At 40.7% G+C, this 20,938-nt stretch overlaps 1 protein-coding gene across 5 annotated transcripts in view; it reads left to right on the forward strand.

Moving 5' to 3' along the window:
- The first annotated feature begins 2,084 nt into the window (after nt 1-2,084).
- Nucleotides 2,085-20,938, forward strand: part of LOC117391775 (pleckstrin homology domain-containing family A member 5-like) — a 38,606-nt gene continuing 19,752 nt past the window's right edge. Inside the window, exons 1-7 of one of the 5 annotated variants that reach the window (XM_033989681.2) lie at nt 2,085-2,411; nt 2,491-2,682; nt 2,783-2,859; nt 3,310-3,367; nt 14,636-14,719; nt 15,697-15,886; nt 15,962-16,066. In XM_033989681.2, coding sequence (XP_033845572.1) covers nt 2,591-2,682; nt 2,783-2,859; nt 3,310-3,367; nt 14,636-14,719; nt 15,697-15,886; nt 15,962-16,066 — 606 coding nt within the window. In that variant the 5' untranslated portion in view covers nt 2,085-2,411; nt 2,491-2,590. The remainder of the gene's footprint in view (nt 2,412-2,490; nt 2,683-2,782; nt 2,860-3,309; nt 3,368-14,635; nt 14,720-15,696; nt 15,887-15,961; nt 16,067-20,938) is intronic. The other 4 variants (XM_055232031.1, XM_055232030.1, XM_055232033.1 and 1 more) reach the window with 4 other exon arrangements.

A 20,938-nucleotide genomic window follows, 5' to 3' on the forward strand; every position in this document is an offset into this window, starting at 1 on the left:
TGTGCACATCAGCAAACACTGCCAAAAAGGCTTAAACATCAAGTAAAAAATACAAAATGGATTGAAAGAACACATTTTCAGGAGCAATATGAGCGTTCTTGGTCATGTTCAGCTGTTTAATTTTCAACAAGAAGGTGAGAGTGACTAACTGAATGTTATTTGAGGGGGTGACTTTTTTTGAACAGCACAAATCAGCTCACCTGTTGTAGTGCCAAGTAAGTCAGGTCTTCGTTGTATGGACCACTACTTTTGATGATTTTGAAGTAGCCTGGCAGATCTCTTAATGTTTTCATTCACCTGCCATCCACCTGAGTACGCACTTCGTGGTCTGAAGCCATTGGCCAGCAGACATCACATGACCTGGATTTACAGGCTTGTGCTTTAGAATGACATCTAGTGGCAAAAATGGATGGATGGACCTGTATGCAGTGAAAAAGTGAATTTAATTCACATAAGAAGCATGCATGTGTCGAACGGAACCATGTATGTGTGATTTTCCTCAATATTACATAGTGCCCCTTTGTATTATGCTAAATTGATTTTTCTGAGCTTACCATGTTATATGTTCCCAAAACAAAAAACATGCCTAAAGAGGTTTTACATGTCATCGATGCATGGTTGAGTAATATGGTTAGCTGTAAGATTGTGCAATGCTCCGCCTTAGAACACACCTGAGAAGACCGACCCCTCTGCAGGAGTACACCTGCCGCATGCTCTTTGTTTGTGGAAGATAAGCCTCTGCACTGGTTATAATGATAATAATGACAGTGAACAGAAAAAAATATTGAATATCTAGAGTTGTTAGGTGATGATGTCACTTCCGGGTCCAGGACGGGCCAGTTGAACCCGGAAGTGACATCACACTTAATAATGATTTTACACTTTATCCGAACAAACTACCCGATCTACCCGGTCCTCTGCTAATCAAAACAGCACAATCCAGAAAGATCCTACTGTGGGACTGACTGTGCCTTATTTTACCTTAAAGGACCCATATTACACTATTCTCTGACCTATGTAATAATACTGTTACCTCTTCAAAAACATACCTGCGGTTGTATTTTTTTTCATTCATATGTTTTAATAAGCCTTTATTATTAGTTTCTGTACATCTCTAAAGCTCAAAATGCTCTGTTATACCTTTTGTTCAGTAGAGATGGGCATTTCTAAACACAGTGGCACACTTCCTGTAGGCTATTACCACATGACATCACAAGGTGGAACAGAGTGTTTACTGTTTGAAAGAAGAACTCTGCCTAATATGTTAAACGTGTGTGAATGAAACAAAACACAACTCCAGGTATGTTTTTGATGAGGAAACAACACTATAACCTAAGATCAGAAACTATCGTGACATGGGCCCTTCACGTAAAATAAGCCTCAGCCAGTCCTACATTATGATCATCATTTTGTCCTCCGCATTGGATTTGTCAGTGCCTGGTTACACTCAGTGGCAGAGTAGTCACCTCTCAGCTCACCACCTCAAGAAGCACTTAGGTCTCCCTCAGGTGAGTCTGCCTCAGGTGAGTCTGCCTCAGGTCAGTCTGCCTCAGGTCAGTCTCCCTCAGGTGAGTCTCCCTCAGGTCAGTCTGTCTCAGGTCAGTCTCCCTCAGGTCAGTCTCCCTCAGGTGAGTCTGCCTCAGGTGAGTCTGCCTCAGGTCAGTCTGCCTCAGGTCAGTCTCCCTCAGGTGAGTCTCCCTCAGGTCAGTCTGCCTCAGGTCAGTCTCCCTCAGGTGAGTCTCCCTCAGGTCAGTCTGCCTCAGGTCAGTCTCCCTCAGGTCAGTCTGCCTCAGGTGAGTCTCCCTCAGGTGAGTCTCCCTCAGGTGAGTCTCCCTCAGGTCAGTCTCCCTCAGGTCAGTCTGCCTCAGGTCAGTCTGCCTCAGGTCAGTCTGCCTCAGGTCAGTCTCCCTCAGGTCAGCCGCGTATGGGCTAAACGTCACCATGAAAAAGCGTGACAAGTGCGTTTTGAACAGTTAAAATGCCCTGAGGAGGGACAGATGCTCCCCGTGCTCTAACCTCGTCGTTTTGTTTTAAGCGTGAGAGCCGTTGGGAGAATGACGTATCATATGGCACGTGAAGGCAGCGAGCGCGGTCACGCAGCCTGTGCGCACGGGCGCGTCGAGGTTGTTTGTTATGGGAAGCCTGCGTTTGGAGAACACTTTAATGAAACTACTACGAATTGTTGATTTAACCACGGGGCGCCTGTAGCCTGTTTTAACCATCTCAGTGAGCATAGAAGCAAACTGTCTCGCAAAGGTCTTTTTATATTTTTGAACTTTTGTGAGCGGTGTCCAGCGGAGGAGCTGCTGGACCAGGCAGCCCAACTGGAGGACTGTTTTGTAATGCTTGGGACACTTGGAAGCTGCAGTCCCGTTCGTGCGTTCTTTCGCCTGGAGACTGTGTAATGAATTGTAAAATCAGATCAAGTGACAGCATTTCACCATGTGTTAGTCCTATTCAACACAAATGTTGCTTGTATTCTTTTCGTAGGCGCGCTCTCGCGTGAAGAAAGCGCGTTCTCTGTGTGTGTGAGCGCGCAGTTGTCGGCGACGCGCACAGACATGAGCGCAGTGCTCGGTCCAGTGTAGACATGGCGGCGGAGCCTCGGCCGGACTGGCTCTCCCGTCTGCCCTCTGCGTGGAGTTACGGAGTGCTTCGAGACGGACGCATCTTCTTTATAAAGTAAATATGACTTGGAACGGCGCGGCACGGAGCCCCTTGTCCTGTATGGCATGTGCAGAACGCCGTCACTGACTTGTGTTTGTGGTTTTCTTCTCCACAGTGAGCAAGCCCAGAGCACAACCTGGCTGCATCCTGTTAGCGGAGAGGCAGTGGTCACCGGGCACCGAAAAACACCAGGTAACCTCATGTGCACAGCCCACAAGCCCACCGCTCTCACCAACGCGCCGTGCGCGTCACGGGGAAAGTATTGACAGTGCGGGCTGGAGGCTGGAACAGAGGGGGACTGGGGCTCTGCAGCAGAGCCAGCCCCGTCCTCCCGCCTTTGCCTGGACCAAGCTCCACACTTTTGGAAGTTCTGTCACGTACGCGCGGTGCGAGGCCATTCCTCACTCACATTCGACACGTTTGCACCCATAGGCCGTGGCTCTGTGTGTCGAGGCTCAGCCAGAGCAGAGCCGTACCCTGACTGAGCAGAGGAGGGTGGACCAGCGGCGCACAGCTGGGCCGAGCACTGCAGTGTGTGCGGGATCGTGTGCGGGAGGCCAGAGCCGCGGTCGCGTTCATACTCGGTGCGGGGCTGTACCAGTGTGTGTGTCTCGCCCTGACCGTGTGCCTCTGTCTCCACAGATCTGCCCACAGGATGGGAGGAGGGATACACGTTTGAGGGCGCGCGCTGCTTCATCAAGTGAGTGATCATACTACGCACGCACACTCATGTGCCCATCTTTGTCTGTACTGTCCACTGTCCGTAGTGTTGACCCATAGGCTGTAGGCTACAGATGCACGCGCACACAGCATAGGGAGGACACTGGGGCGTTACTCACAACAGGCTCGACTTGTTGATATGCCGCCCGTGTGCGCTGTTTGTGCTGTGTTTGTGCGCTGCCTGTGCGCACATGTCGCCTGGACCTCCCCGGGCCTCTTCCACAGACCTGTTTGACAACAGTGTCTGACAACAGTGTCTGAGACAGCGTGAGCACACACCCAGAGCACCATGCCCTGAGTGTGTTGTGCACCAGCGCTGGTGTGGAGGGCTGTGGGAGAAGGTCCCTGTGTGTGGGGCCATTTTGAGAGCAGCAGCTGACACATGTATGAGCTAATATAGCACCTCTATAAATAGCCCCACCGCTGTACACTGGTATGTGTGAGCGGGACAGGGACATATTGCTACTGTCTGAGACATGTCTCTGCACCTGCAGCTCTGTGGGAGCTCTCACAGGGTCAAGGGTCAGCAGGTGCCTTAGGTCTGCTCACTGTCACTGTCCGTAACACCGGACTAGAGCAGGTCTGACTGTCCACAGCCTCCGTCCTCATACTGTCCCTTCCTCATGTCTCTGTCCCCTGCCCGTGTGTCTGTCCACTCCTCGTGTCTCTGTCATCTCCTTGTGTATCTTTCCATGTGAGACTATAGAGGGTCTGTAGAAACACAGTGGAGGTAGAACTCGCCTTTGGGCAAGACATTTCACCCAACATGATTCTGATTGTAGTGTGTTTCATTTGTTGAGTTAAAAAGGTCATTTGTCTTCATTGGCAGCTATGCTTTCCTCTGTTTGGCCAAGGGCAGCTGTGGCTACACTTATTATTAAGGTGCTGTACCTGATTTTTGTCCATGTGTCTTGTGTCTTGTCCCAGTACGTACGATATGTTGTATTAGCAGCTGAAGTCTGCTGTGCGCTTTCTGAATCAAATTATACTATATACCGTATTTTCCGGACTATAGGTCGCACTTTTTTTCATAGTTTGGCTGGGGGTGCGACTTATACTCCGATACGCGTTATATGTGAAATTATTAAACTTTATAAATTATTATATTATATAGTGAGCAGTGAGCTTGTTTACTAGTATGGCAGCCATCTACTTCTGGAGCAGTGCTTCATCTACTTCCGGAGCTGGCCAAGTTGTTAAAGTGACACTGAGGATGAAGAATTCAATGGATTTAATGATTTGGAGTGAGATTGAGAGTAAACTTGTTTATTTATTTATCTATCTTGCTTTAATATCTTACGTTAACATACCAGACACGTATTCAGTTTGCTGTCTATGCTTCATGTATGTGTTTACGTATGTGTTAGGTTACAGTGGATTATACATGTTACATTTCACTTGTTTGACAACTAGACATTGCTGTTGTTTGTAATACCTGTAAGAAATTTTTTTTGACTTATTTTCTTTTATACATTTCATATTGAATTTCCCCTTCATTTATAAGACCATGAAGGTGATCATTTTTCATTTGGAACAATATTGTAAATATTTAATTTATTATGAGTCTAGTTAAAGGCCACGAAAACTACTTTCTGTTTTCTGGTTCAGCCTTTTACGCTAATGCAAAGTCTTACCCAGCAGAGCACTATTTAAGAAATAAATGAAAAGCACAATATAAAGTTTTCGGTTCACGGGCTTGTTTACTAGCGGGCCAAAATGGTATGTATATTTTTCATGTGTTCATATGCAATTTTGTTAATATGAGCCAGTGCTTATGTTATATTTTATGTGTTTGATAATTCTACAGTATGAACTGTGATGAAGAAGTAAGACCACAGTAAACATCAGTGAAAAGAACTCTTGTGCCTCTCATGTTTGTGGACAAGCCAGCATATGTTACGTTAGCGTAGCTTATCTAATTAACTGTAATTATCTTACGTAAACATACCAGACAGTTTGTGATCTGTGTTATGTTAGCGTGCTATACTGCTATTCAGCCTGTTGTTGTCTATTTTATTCTTGTTATTATTATAACTTGACTTTACAGATAAAATGTCTGTTCTTTCCCTCAAAATGCAACTTATACGTTTTTATTATTTATTATTATGCATTTTTTCACTGGTGCAATTTCTAATCCGGAGTTATGTATAGTCCGGAAAATACAGTATGTATGTGTGTGTTTTATGGATTTATTAATAATTGAGAAGTGCATGTTACCATGCTACTAGTTTTCCGTATTACAGTCACAGTAAAACTCTGCTCTAGTCTTTGCGAGTTGTGAAAGGCGCTTATGAACTCATTGCGGTGAATAATTAGGATGCTTGGAATGCATAAGGGAAGCAAAGAATAACTTTGGACCACTGCAAAGTGTTAAAAACAAAACAAGGCCTAGTTCATTTTTAAGACTGTAAAAAACTCAGGTACAGCACGTTTAATGATGAATCCTAACATTTAAGGAGAGATTTACGCTACAGTAATTGTAATCAGATGATCTATTGAGCCCATTACAAATGCAATCAAACATGCCTCTAAATGTGTTGGTTGATGTCCAAGTATTATACAAGTATGAATGTACTGTCAAATCAGCCACAGTGCAGAATACACACTTCCTCTCCCACTGTTGCATATATACAGATTTACTCAGTTACATTTACTTGAGTAACTTTTTAAAGACATTGAACTTTTCAGAGTACTTTCCTAACAGCATACTTTTACACCTACTTGAATAATATTTATATTGTAACAGTGTACACAAAAATTAGACAAACTAAACCATATCTGAATGAGTGGTGCAAAAAACACAAATGTTTAAATTATAAACTTTACTTATGTTATTTGCTTTTTTGGCAGTTCTTTAAATAGGCGATATACTTATGTCAAATTTTACATGGTAATTACAGCATTAACTTGCCCACATCTTTCCTTCAAATAAACACAGTGAGTTGCAGGATATATTCCTAGCTGACTCATCTGAAGTCCTAATGTTCCCATGGTTGTTGTGGGCGTGACCTCTTCAGCAGGGCGGCACCTTCCTGTTTGTCCTCACTATACTCTGGTCTGATGGTATCCTCAGATATGGGCAGTCCTCTTCTGCCCAGTGAGGAGACAGGAGGTCATTCTCAAGTTCAGACCACTGTCATCAAACTAAGGCTGTAGACCTTTGGTCGTTCTGTCCATTAATCAGCAGCTGGTGTCTTACTCAACCAAAGATTGTTTTAGTTGACTAATCATTTTAGAGGATTTATATGGGATGACGGCAGAAAGGGCAGACTTATTAAACTCATTAATCTGTCTTAACATAAATACATTGCTTAATAGTACTTTTTCTGCATAAATAGTATTTTTTGCATGAACTCCCATGCAGATATAGTCTTGTGAGTGCAGTTTGGGTCAGATACATAGATTACGTAATAGTTTTGAGAGCTTTTTCCACGCCCCTTTTTAGTCAGCTCATCAATTGGTAGGACATATCTTGCAGTGCTGGAAAATAACGAAGTAAAAGTACTGAAGTACTGCATTTAAGTATAAATTTTGGTATCTGTATTTTACTTAAGCATATTTTAAAGTTAATACATTTTACTTTACTACATTTGAGAGCAGGTATCTGTACTTTTTATTTCCCTACATTTTTAACTGAACTGAAAAGGAAAAATATTTTTTTTATTGTCTGAGACCTGCTGAAATGTCTGCTCAAACTACACATTTGTAGTTTGAGCAAACAAAAATATACAAATTAAAACAACTAGTAAAAACACAATTGTTTGTCTTGAACAAAATTCAACACACATCTTTATCAAAATCACTACATTTGAAGCTTTATTAGAGCTGAAAATCTGCACAAAACACTTTTACTCTTTGCTCTTCAAGTACATTTTAAATAGGTACTTTAATACTTAAGTAAAAGTAGCACATGAAAAGATCTACTTAAGTATTTATTTTTTTTGCTCCAGTATTTGTACTTTTCCTCAAGTAACAAAATTGAATACTTCTTCCATCACTGGTCTTTAGTCGACTACAGGCCATCATGAAACCCAATATCTGATGTGGTTTGAGTCTGGTAAAGCAGTCCATTTTGTGTGTGTGTCATTTCTTATTGCATGTTTACTATAGGTTTATGGAGGAAGCAAAGGCCGATATTAAGCTGGTGATACCAACGAAAAGTTAAAGATCTTTCCCCCTTGTATTTGGGCAAAATGTGTCCTGTTCCGCTGTTTACTGTCTGCCTCTAATTATAAAGCCTTTTAATGTCCGAAAATTAGGAAGTGCACTGTAAACATGCTAGTTGTTGTTCGCATGATGTGATGGCAAAACTCTGTTGTGATCCCAGAAAGTTGTGGAAAGCACTCATGAACTAATTGTGGTGAATAATTAGGCTGCTTGGAATGCAAAAGGAGGAATAAGTTTAGACCACTGCAAACTAGTATTGTCACGATGCTACAGATTCACGCTACAGTAGACAATCTATTGAGTCCATTACAAATGCATCCAAACATGCCTCTAAATGTGTTGTTTGATGTCAAAGTGTTACTTAAGTGTGAATGGACTGTGGAATCTGCCACAGTGCAGAATACACACACCTCTCCCACTGTTATATATAACATATGTGTTGCATATATACAGATTTACTCAGTTACATTTACTTGAGTAACTTTTTAAAGACATTGAACTTTTCAGAGTACTTTTCTAACAACATAATTTTACTCCTACTTGAATAATATTTTTATTGAAGTAACACTGCACATAGAAATGAGACAAAAATCACCTGAAGGAGTAGTGCAAGAAACATAAATGTTTTTAAAAGCACAAGCTGCATACAGATCCTTCAAGTTTGCATAATTTTTATATATATAAAAAATTACCTTCAACCAACACAGTTTGCAATGTTTATTAAAGATCCTTTGTTAAGCAGAATTGACTTCTGTGAGCTTTTAGTCGTGTTGGAATGTTGTTACCTTGTCAAAAACATACCTGGAGTTGTTTTATTTTATTCACGCATATTTGAGTAACCCTTTATTATTAGTCTATGGTCTACATCTCCAAAGCTGTTAACATCTATTTTAAGCCTCAATTGAATAATTTACTCCCCAATACACTAGAATAACCTTATGTTTTTTCAAACATATTTCATTTTTACCTTTTGTTCAGCTAAGATTGCCAGAGAAAGTCTACAATATCTTCTGATGCGCCGAAGAGCGAGGAAGTTTCAATAAGGCTAAGACAATAGCTGTAATTTCAAAGTTAGATAATTCCAGGCCTGAAATTATCCAAATGATACTAGTGAAGGTGTATGTAGTTTAAAAACACAGTGGAGCAGTGTATTACAACATGACATAAGGTGGAACAGACAGTTTTCAGTCTGAAAGAACAACTACTAAATATGCAGGGTTGTGTTGATTAAAACAAACCACAACAGCAAGTTTGCTTATGATGAGGAAACAACATAACTTTGATAAAAATGACACAATCATTTCATGCACATTTTTCTTTCTAAGCCAAAAGTTGGATCTTAAAAATCCTGTGGTGTCCGAGAGGAAGTGAAAGACTCCATTCTGCTGCGAGTGCAAATTAATCTTAAGACTTAGTCCTGAGCTTTGGTCATGTGCTTCCAGTCTGACCGCAGCTTTTCAGATCTCTCAACCTTTATGTTGACAATATGAAATGATTTGAACATTTGTGTTTCTTGCACCATCAGATATGATTTAGTTTGTCTCATTTTTCTGTCTATCCTTTGAAAATGCCACATTTTGTGCATTATCTTTTTTTTCTATCCAGTAGGGTTGTTAAAAGTATCGAATCAGATATTGATTGACCCTCAAACTAGATGCTCTGTGGTTTGAAGCACTTAAAGGAGTATTTAAAGTTTTTCATTAGGTTATAATGTTGTCTCCATCAAAAACATGCTTGCAGAGGTTTTAGGTCATCCATGCATGTTTAAGTATTTTAGCAATCTCTCCTGGGCCCTATACGAACCCTCCTTACGGTTAGCTATAATATTCTATGCAAAGGTTGAGTTGTGACACATGGAATGTGTCACAACAACGGGCTTGAGTTGTGACACATGGAATGTAGGGTGGATGCGGAGGGAAGGAGGAAGCTGAAGGCGTACTGTGGATGGGTTCGATAATTTTGGTGATTTTGAAGGGGCCCAGGAAGTGAGAAGAGAGTTTCCGGGATATTCTTGGATGAGAGCCAAACTGACTGACCTGGCTGATATTGGGGAGTGGGGGTGCAGTGTCTGTGTGCAACTACCTTTGTCCTGGCCCCAGATTTCAGAAGTGCTGCCCTGGTTCTTCCCCAGACTATGGCAGCGTTGGATGTGGTGTACGGAAGGCACTGCCAGGTCCTTTTCCTCCGACGGGAACAGTGGGGGCTGGTACCCTAGGGAGGCTTGGAAAGGGGATAAGCCGGTAGTGGAACTGTGTTACCTTGAGACGGAGGATGGCCCGTCACGAAGTCCACTGCCACGTGGGACCACAGTCACTTCGGAACTGGTAGCGGTTAAGCAGGCTGGAAGCTGGCGAGTGGGAGGCTTTACCCCTGGCTCACACCTGGCACGCCAATACATAAGCCCCGGTGTCTTTGTTGATGGTGGGCCACCAGAAGTGACATCTCAAGAGGGAGAGTGTGCAATTGACCCCAGGATGGCAGGTGAACCGAGAGCAGTGGACCCATTCAAGTACCTTGGAGCAGACAGGATCTGCAACAAAGAGAGTACCAGGTGGGCCATTACCTGGGTCAAGATGGGTGCGTTGAGCCTCCCCGACCAGATCCACAATCTCCCAATGGACAGCAGCGACCACACAGGTGGGGGATATGATGGGCTCCGGAGGGGTGGTAGTATCCTCCTGGGTGAACTGGCACGAGAGTGCATCCGGCTTGGATGTTACGGGATCCAGGGTGATACGTGAGTATAAAGTTGAATCTACTGAAAAATAGAGATCAGCAGGCTGGTATAGGCTTTTAGCGGATTGAATGTAAGTTAGGATCTTATGATCTGTCCAAACCAGGAAAGGATGCTCTGCCCCCTCCCACCCTTTTCCAGAGTAAGCTTGACCGCCAACAGTTCTCGGTCCCCCTCATCATAATTGCTCTCAGCTGGGGAAAGGGGACAGGAGAAAAAGGTACAGGGATACAATCGATTGTGAGGTTCAACCTTTGTGAGAGGAGTGTCCCAACATCATTGTGGAGGTGTCTGAGGCATCCACCTCCACAAAGAACTTGCAGGAGGGATCGAGCTGATGTAGGATCGGGGCTGAGGTGAACAGGTCCTTCATCTTTTCAAAGGCAGACTGGGCTTCAGGGGTCCAACAGAACTGTCTGGAGGGAGAGGTGAGTTTAGTGAGAGGAGCAACAACATGGCTAAAGTCTCTGATGAAACACCTGTGGAAGTTGGCAAACCCAATAAATCTTTGTAGTTGTTTCCTGTTGGTGGGCGTAGGTCACTCATTTATTGCTTTAATCTTTTCTGGGCCAGCCTTCACCTGTCCACATCCCACAATAAACCCCAGAAAACTGACCTTATCTGCGTGGAAAGGTGTGCACTTTTTTCATTCACGGGTTTGATCCAATATGACTTCCTGTACATTTTTGGGCTCCCATTGGTCCCATGAAAATCAACGTTTGAGGTGGCGCTAGGCTCAGGCCTAATAATAATAATAAGAAGAAGAAACCGAGGAAGAACAATGCCCCTCGCGATCACTTCGTGAGTGGCGAGGGCCAATGAACTGGCACACGGCATAGAAGGGAAACGGCACCCTCTACTGGCATTAAACTGGGTTAGCCACAGATCAAATTAAACTTGCCCAAATACCAAAGTTAAACTGCAATATCCCATTTTATGTACAACTAATCAATGTTCTCTGGTTTATAGACTATGAATGTAAAAATGATATTGGTTACCTGTGCCTCTGTTATTACGTTTTATCAAGGCATATTTTGTTGAAGTTATGAAGTAGCTAGTTAGGAATAAAAATCACCTCGAACGTTGTATTTGCCTATTGATATTCACAGGGTAACATTAATTAATTACTTCATTCAATCTAAACAGAAATAAATGGCTGCGACAACGACACCTTGGCTTTTCTTCTATTAAATAATAAATAATTAAAAATAACATACGTAACATAAGCTCAAAGACAGCGGTGGAAATACAGTTTGTGTTGTAGGCCTGTCCCATTTCGGCACGATAGCAGCTACATTGAGGACTACCCACTTTTGGCCGGATGCTTCAGACGATGCTTTAAGGAGTACTTCGAGGGTACCTTTGAATGGTGCATTTGGCGAATTGAGACAGGGCCATAGTGTTGTAATTGTACCCTGAAGGGAGGAGTAAGTTAACGCGGGGAGCAAAGGCAGGGGAGACTCAGAGCGTCTAAACAAAAGTGAAACTTGTAAAAAAAAGTGTTGATACGTTGTTTTCAGCAAATATTGCATTTTTAAAAGAATAACATATAGTGCTGTGAAAAAATATTTGCCCCCTTACCAATTTCTTACTTTTTCTGCACTGTAGGAGCCATATGGGTGTTTTTGGTTGCTATGGCAATGTGTGTGGGGCGGGGTTCACGTGGGCAAGTTGACGTGTTGGTAGATTCAAAGGCACCAGGTTTCCTGCTTGCTGGCAGGTGGAGAGGGTAGACGTGGGGTAGCCATATTTTTCGTCAACCGCTTCATTTTTGCTTGTTACCATACTATTTTTGGATAGGCTAACAATTCACCATCTGTATGTGTAACCTGCTTAGCCACTGTTTGAACCGGACATTCTCTTTCAGGATTTGTTGGTAGAGAGCAGAGTTCATGGTTCCTTCAATCACAGCAAGTCATCCAGATCCTGAAGCAGCAAAGCGGCCCCATGACACTGCCACCACCATGTTTCACTGTTGGCATGATGTTCGTTTTATCAAATGCTGTGTTCATTTTATGTCAGATGTAACGGGATGCACTCCTTCCAAAAAGTTCAACTTTTGTTTCATCAGTCCACAGAATATTTTTTTCAAAAGCTTTGGGGATCATCAAGATGTTTTTTTTGGCAAAAATGCCAAAAATGTTTGTTCTTTTTTGTCAGCAGTGGCTTTGATCTTGGAACTCTGCCATACATACCATTTTTTCCCTGGTCTATTTCTTATGGTTGAGTCATAAACACTGACCTTTACTGAGGCAAGTGAGACCTGCAGTTGTTTAGATGTTGTTCCTTTGTGACCTGGGTCAGTCATCACTGTGTTCTTGGGGTAATTTTTGTAGGCCGGCCACTCCTAGGGTTCACCACTGTACCATGCTTTTTCTATTTGTGGATAATTGTGGTTCACTGGAGTCTCACAGAATTAGAAATGGCTTATTAACCTTTTCCAGACTTGACAGACATGTCAATTACTTTTCTTATCTGCTCCTGAATTTCTTTGAATATCTTGGGTTCAATATGGCTGACTTCACCCTGTCAGACAGGTTCTATGTCAGTGAGCTGTTGATTTGAAAGGTCTGGCAGCAATCAGGCCTGGGTGTGGCTATGAAAGTGAACTCAGCTTTCCACAGTAATATGATCAGTCACAGTTACCTTATCATTTAACAAGAAGGAGGGAGGGTTATTTTTTCACACAGGATCATGTAGGTTTGGTTAGTATTTTTCTCTTAAATAAAATCATCACAGAAAAACTGCATTTTATGTTTAATATTTAAATTTGTTTGATGATCTGAAACAAAAAACTTTACTTTACTTCTGAATGCTGTGAGAATTTTCTAGAGATGTCTACTGCATTTGAGAGACACATGATACTAATTGGTTGGACTGTCCTAAGTTAGGATGGAGATTTATCACACTCTATGGGCTGATTCCGGACCTAGCAGAAGTCTAACAGAATGTAGAAAGGATTGGCTGCTCAGGCAGATGGGGTAGGTATTCATAAGCTCCCAGCTTCAAGTTGCGTCTTTTGGGCTTCTATTTCATTACTGCGAAATGATGACATGTGAAAATGTGTCATCGTTCTTTGCTCAAATAAACAAAAGCAAATAGTTGTGCATGTTGGTCTCAGACTGGGGGGCCTGTGGTGTGTACTGTGCAATGGAGAAGAATTTAAAGAATGTAAAATGATAAACTTCACAAAAATGATAAAACTAGAAAAGACTTTTTTGTAAAATCTTAAATATTAACTGCTTTAGAGAGATTAATGTCATATGCACTTTGAATGTGGTATTTAGAAAAACATGGATTAACAAGCCCATGTACATTTTTCCTAAAGGTTAAATAAAAAAATAAAAAAATCAGAACAAACCATTTATTAAATGGTAAAACCTTGTAAATGAACATGTGTGCTCTGTCAGTTCTAGTTATTTGGTCTCTGTTGACGCTCCAGTAAAAGTAATCAATGTCCACGAAAAAAATATTTAAAAATGAAAATTACATTTAAAAGTTCAAAATATATAAAAATATATACCCAAACAGTGAATCAAATTTAGGGTATCCTTATATCCTATCCTCAAATTGCCCACTAGATGGGGACATTTCAGAGCTTGGGTTAGTGGAGTTACCTACATGCTCTTTAAAAGGACCTTTCCATGTTATTTCTGTACAAACTGAAAACATCCATTGCAGAGGTGGGTAGTAGTACTTTTAGTCCTACTTGAGTAATATTGAAGTAACAGTACTCTTACGTACTCTTACTAAAGTTTGGGTTTCTCTTCCCACTGTGACAAGTGACAAAAGCTTAGTGTAAACAATGTGAAATGATTTGAACATCACCGCTCCTTCAGATATGATTTAGTTGGTCTCAATTTTGTGTCTGTCTTAAAAATACAGATTCTGTGAATGATTTAATGTTTTGTCCTTCAAATGACATTAAGTTCAAATTATAAATCGGATGTTATTTCCTAACAGTTACTCTTTAAGTTACTCTTACTCGAGTGGTACTTTTCTCAAATATTTTTTAACTCTTACTTGAGTAATTTCTTGGACCAATACTTTGTATTTCTACTTGAATAATATTATTTTGAAGTACCATTACTCTTACTTGAGTACAACTTTTGCCTGCCCTGTCCATTGTACCTAAAATTGTCCCAAACCTTTGCCCCAACATTGTTAAAAATAAAGCACCAAAATTAATATTTGCAAAAATTTGAAAATATGGACTTCTTGATGTAAGGATTTTGATTATCTAACCTCTCACCCCTTTCTCACCCCTCTCACATCCCTTTCTCTCCCCTCTCACATCCCTTTCTCATCCCTCTCTCATCCCTCTCTTCTCCTGTCTCTCTTCTGTAGTCATAACGAGCGGAAGGTGACGTGTAAACACCCTCTGTCTGGAGCACCATCCCAGGACAACTGCATCTTTGTGGTCAACGAACAGTACGTCCCACTCCAACTCTCACACCCTTTCCAGGCACTGTGCCCTCTGCTGACACTCAGTACAGCTCAGTACAGCTCAGTACAGCTCAGTACAGCCCAGTACAGCCCAGTACAGCCCAGTACAGCTCAGTACAGCTCAGTACAGCCCAATACAGCCCAGTACAGCTCAGTACAGCTCAGTACAGCTCAGTACAGCCCAGTACAGCCCAGTACAGCCCAGTACAGCCCAGTACAGCCCAGTACAGCTCAGTACAGCTCAGTACAGCTCAGTACAGCCCAGTACAGCCCAGTACAGCCCAGTACAGCCCAGTACAGCTCAGTACAGCCCAGTACAGCCCAGTACAGCCCAGTACAGCTCAGTACAGCTCAGTACAGCCCAGTACAGCCCAGTACAGCTCAGTACAGTTCAGTACAGCCCAGTACAGCCCAGTACAGCTCAGTACAGCTCAGTACAGCCCAGTACAGCCCAGTACAGCCCAGTACAGCCCAGTACAGCTCAGTACAGCTCAGTACAGCTCAGTACAGCCCAGTACAGCCCAGTACAGCCCAGTACAGCTCAGTACAGCTCAGTACAGCCCAATACAGTCTCTTCTCAAACCAATGCACTTACACTGTTGTCATAGAACCTCACATTAGCAAAGACGGGTCCCTCTGCATTTCCTCAGGGCTTCAGGTTCTATTTTGTCAGGAGTCTACTTCATATTCGTGTGCAGCACTTTCTATAAAGTTTATTCGTTTTTTATTTTATCATCTCCCCATCCCATCCGAGCCATATGTGAATTCATCACGGACGTTGTTTACTTCCGACTACTTTATCAAATCGTCCAATCAAATGCAATCGAAACTTGTGAAACAGGATTCAATCAGACAGAGGAGTTTTCACCCTGACAGGCAGACAGATCTGAAAATCAGTGTAGAGAACAGGAGACTTGTTTTAAATCTACTGTTAGGTGACCAAAGTGTTCCGTCTCTCTTAGACCCGCCCCTCCTGTCCCATCGGAGCAGAGTGCAGAGCACAGGGAGCGTCCCACCAGTATCCTGAGTGACAATGGCGGCTCCGACCTCAGTCCAGCCACCAGCGTCAGCACTGCCACCTCTCCCTGCCCTGGGACAGGCCTCAACAATGCCCTCCCACAGCTCAGCAGCGCCCCCTCTGCTGCATCACGGGTCTGTCTCCAAATTCTGTCCCCACACAAGTAGGACTTTAGACAAGAGGATTTATTTTGCCTTTGTTTTCCACAGCCTTCGAGGTCTTCCAAGAAAGTTCACAACTTTGGTAAAAGGTCCAACTCAATCAAGAGGAACGTGAACGCACCCGTCGTGAAGAGGGGCTGGATCTACAAACAGGTCAGTCCTCAAGAGTTGTTTTTGCACCCTTTAATTTTCTTAAATTCATTGCCAAAATGTGTATTGTGTTATCAAATATCAGTTTTATCAACAGACCCTCCACCAGAAATGTAAAAAAATGAACTTTTAAATGAAAAGTATGGTTTAGGTTATCATTTTCTGAGTTTTGTCTTAAATTAGCATTGTCCTAATTAAGTCTTGGCCCATATTGCGTTATTTTCCGACGTTATAATGTTGTTTCCCCATCACAAACATACCCGGAGTTGTTTTGTTTCATTTACTCTATGACATAGTGGGGCCTTTGTCCCATTGATCTCACCTTAATTTTGTTTATATTCACACATTTGTTCATTTCCTATCATTTTTCAATATTCAACAAAAAAAAAAACTAGACATAACTATTCGTGGTTTGTTTTGTTTGGTCTTTTTTATATTCTACCTTTAAATTAAACACCACACTTAAACCAATTACTTAAAAGATTTTATTTTTTTCAACTTATTCAATTCACATGGTCCAGACAGAGGGGGTGTGCCCTATGTCGGCCATTTTTAAAGCCTTGAGTGATGTCGTGGTCTGGACCTTGTGGAGGGGAGAACTGTTTTTTTGTTTTGTTTCAATGTCTTTTGTGTACAGTGGTCCCTCCTTTATCACGGGGGTTACGTTCTAAAAATAGCCCGCCACATGCAACATTTCTCTCTTGTTTAAACACTGTCAAAGTTTAAAGTTGTTGGGGAGAAACCTTGAAAACATACAGCACTTCAGATTCCCACTGTTGGCAGTTGAACATTTATGTAAATGTAACCCTAATATATTGTTCTCACCAGTCTCTTGAGGCTGTGTGTAATTCCTCCAGGTACTACAGACACAAGTGGTTTCCTCTACTGACGAATTTATTAGCATCCATTTTGCACAAGAATCCAAATAAATTCACTTGTGAAAACGAAAGGAACACAGACAAAACAATAATTAACTTAATAAAAAATAAAGACGTTCAACAATTACCTTTTGAAAATAAAACAGACAAAACTAACCTCGTTGGCTGTATACAGAGAGGGATTAACTTAGATGTGTTCTTTCTTCTTAAATATATCTTTAAACTATTTGCTTTTTATCATGCTACTTTTCTTATTTTGTTGATCACTTCTTCGCTTCTACACTCCCACCAAATCTCACTAATCTCATTGTGGGATTTGAAATAAAAAACGGATTTGCCTCATTTAAAGAAGAAGTGAAGGCTGATATCAAGAATGAATTTGATGCATTCAGAGCTGAAATAAACAAGAACATTTCTGACAATGAGAAGGAGCTACAGGAGCAAAAAGGGGTTATAAAAGAAGTACAAACATATTTGTGAAGCTGAAGAGTGGGATTTAGAAGTGAAGGAAATATTGCCAATGCTTCTGAAGGAACAAAAGATGTTAAAAGACAAACTGACGAAACAACGTGCGCATTTTCGGAGTACCAGAAGGAACGGAGGGAGACTCACCCCCCGCTATGTGGAGGAGCTTCTGTGGAGAGAGTTGGATTTACCCGCGGGAACCCAGCTCAAGATTCAACGTGCACATAGGGCTTCAGCTGAAAGACCGACCCACGGAGCGACACCACGGTCTATGATTGTGCACTTTCTCCAGTTTGACACGAAGGAGTTGATCCTCAAGAAAGCCTGGCAGAAGCGCCTGAAAATAGATGGAAAACCAATATTCTTTGATCACAGTTACACCTATGATGTGGTTCAAAAACGAAAAGCTTATGGAGGCATAAAGAACGTGCTAAAAGAAAATGGGGTCAAATTTCAGACACCAATGACGAAGATTAAAATCCACTGGACGGACGGGACCAGAACATATGGAAATCCACAAGATGCAGCTGAAGAAATGAGTAAAAGGGATCTCGATGTGACGACTGGGGTTACAGAGAGAGAAGATGAGGTGCAGTGGAGGATTCAGCAGGCCTGGTCATGGGAACATGGACACACACAGGATACACAGAGCAGATCTCCAGGACGGAGAGCCAGAGAGAGGCTACAGGAGTTTCAAAGATAAAACACAGGAGTTTTGAAGGGAGGTAGCTGCTAAAAGAGAAATAAATAAATACACTTAAATATGAAATAATAAATAAAGTAATAATTAGTACTAATTTAATTGGTATTTGTCTACCAAGATAATTTCATATAAACAAACAGTAAAAGTATTGGACAAATGTACTTATATAAACACTACTAAAAAGGACAAGCATGTAGAATTTTGGCAGTGTGCTTCTCTTTAAAAACCGTGATACAAAAATAATTATGCTGGAAAGGGGGAATTATAATTAGTTGGACATAGTAGAACGGAAGGGAGACTTTTTGAGTCATCACCTACATCTACAGAGGGGCCCTTCTTTGGTGGGAGACTTTACCTCTGCCCTACCAACAGGACCTTAGGGCCACCTACAGGCCCAGACTTCTACCAGGTGGTTCTGTTTTTTTATATTTTGGTTAGAGTTCATAACGTTCACTGTGTTGTTACGGTCATGCTGTCAGTCTGTTTTATCTTGGTCAAAGATGTGTATCAGTGATTTAAAGATTGCCTCTCTGAACGTGAATGGCTTAAATAATCCAATTAAAAGAGGTAAAGGAAAAGGCAGAGATAATTTACCTATAAGAAACTCCCCCGTCTGATACAGAGCATCAAAAATGAAGTAAGCTGGGTTATAGAGATGTATTTTATAGTTCATTTAAAGGAGGTAGTAAACGTGGAGCAGCAATTATAATACCAAACACTATAAAATTTGAGGGACTAAAAGAAATTAAAGACAGTGAAGGTAGATGCATATTTGTTAAGAGAAAACTAGAAAAATATATGATTATATTATTGAACGTTTATGCTGATCTGATAAATGCTTTTATAAATCTGTATTTTACATAGTTGCTTTGGAAACAGAAGGAATATTAATATGTTGTGGAGATTGGAATATTATCTTGAATCATACCTTAGTCTCAAGTAGTATTAAGAAAAAAAAGTTAAACAGATTTGTCACGATACATCAATACAATATTAAATGAATTGGGGATCATAGATGTCTGGAGAGAATGTCACCCATTAGAGAGGGACTACACACTGCTCAGCTCCACGCTTAACCTATACAAGAACTGACCACATTTTCATGAATAAAGAAGACAGGTTTAGAATATTAGAATGTAAGATAAGAGGAGCTGATCTGTCAGATCACGGTGCATTGAGTCTAACACTGGACTTCAGTAGAAAAGTAAAAAATACAAACTGGAGATTGAATGTTGGAATGCTTAATAATAAACAATTAAGGGAAAATGTAAAAACTCAATTAACTATAAAAAAGAAAAATGTAACAGAGAAACAGATCCCACAATAGTATGGGACGCTGTGAAGGCAGTAATGAGAGGCAAAGTGACATGTGACACAGTCACATGCAGCATATATTAAAAAGAGACTAATTTTAGACTTTCCGACTGCAACAGAGGAATTAGGAAAATTTGAAAATCTACAATCCAGAAATATTTAATAAGATCAAAGAAGCAAGGAAGAAAATTGATAATATATTAACAGAATAAGTGTAAAAAAATATATATTATATTAGGTTTCTGAAACAAACATATATTATAAAGGAGGATCAAAATTAACTAAATCACTTGCTAGACGTTTGAGAAATAAACAACAATCTAACACGACCTACAAAATAAGAGAGCCTATAACCAAAAACTTAGTTTACAAACCAGGAGAAATTGAAAAAGTATTTGAAAAATATTCTAAACTTTATTCCCAACCTGAATCAGCAGATGATGAGAAAATTAGATCTTTTTTTAAACCAGATGTATGTTTGCCTAAAGTAATGGACTTACTAAATTATTTTGGCTATTTATCAGGTTATAAACTGAATATTGAGAAAATGCAGGCACTCCTCTTAAACTGTAATTCTCCATTAAAAGTATCGCAGCAATATAAATTCAAGTGGAATAAAAAAAATCAATAGACTATTTGGGAATTACGACAGAGTATAAGGGTCACTTAAATAAAATAAATTATGTGGGCGCTACGAGAATAAAGTCATAGCATTTCGACATTAAAGTCGTAATTTTACGTAAATAAATTCGAAGCCTGAAAAAGTCATAATATTATGAGAATAAAGTCGTAATATTATGAGAATAAAGTCGTAATATTACGAGATTAAAGTCGTAATATTACTAGATTAAAGTCATAATATTACGAGATTAAAGTCGTAATATTACGAGAATAAAGTCGGAATATTACGAGAATAAAGTCGTAATTTTATGAGAGTATAGTCTGCTGTGCGTGAATGAGTGACCAATGAGTGACGACTTTAATCTCGTAATATTACGACTTTAATCTCGTAATATTACGACTTTAATCTCGTAATATTACGACTTTATTCTCATAGTACTATGACTTATTCTTGTAATATTACAACTTTATTCTTGTAATATTACGACTTTATTCTTGTAATATTATGACTTTATTCTCGTAGCACCCGCATAATTTATTTTATTTAACTGACCCTTATACTCCGTCGTAGGGAAGAAAGATTACAAATAATTTTAACACATTATATGAGACCAACTATAAATCCTTGAATCAACAATTATACAAAGACGTGGAAAGATGGGAGGTTTTATTGTTGAATCTAAATGCCAGAATTGAGATAATTAAGATGAATGTCCTGCCTAGAATTTTGTATCTTTTCCAGTCTCAACACTTTGAACATTTTCAACACTTCAATTACCAAAAAAATTTGGTTTTATTGGCCCTACCAAATTTAGAAGAGTTTTTCTATGCAGCCCAGCTCAAAACTTTGATTTGTTGGTGGGACTCTGAATGTACGGCTACGTGAAAACAAAT

This window comes from Periophthalmus magnuspinnatus, chromosome 23 (genome assembly GCF_009829125.3).
Source record: "Periophthalmus magnuspinnatus isolate fPerMag1 chromosome 23, fPerMag1.2.pri, whole genome shotgun sequence".
Taxonomy (NCBI): Eukaryota; Metazoa; Chordata; class Actinopteri; order Gobiiformes; family Gobiidae; genus Periophthalmus; species Periophthalmus magnuspinnatus.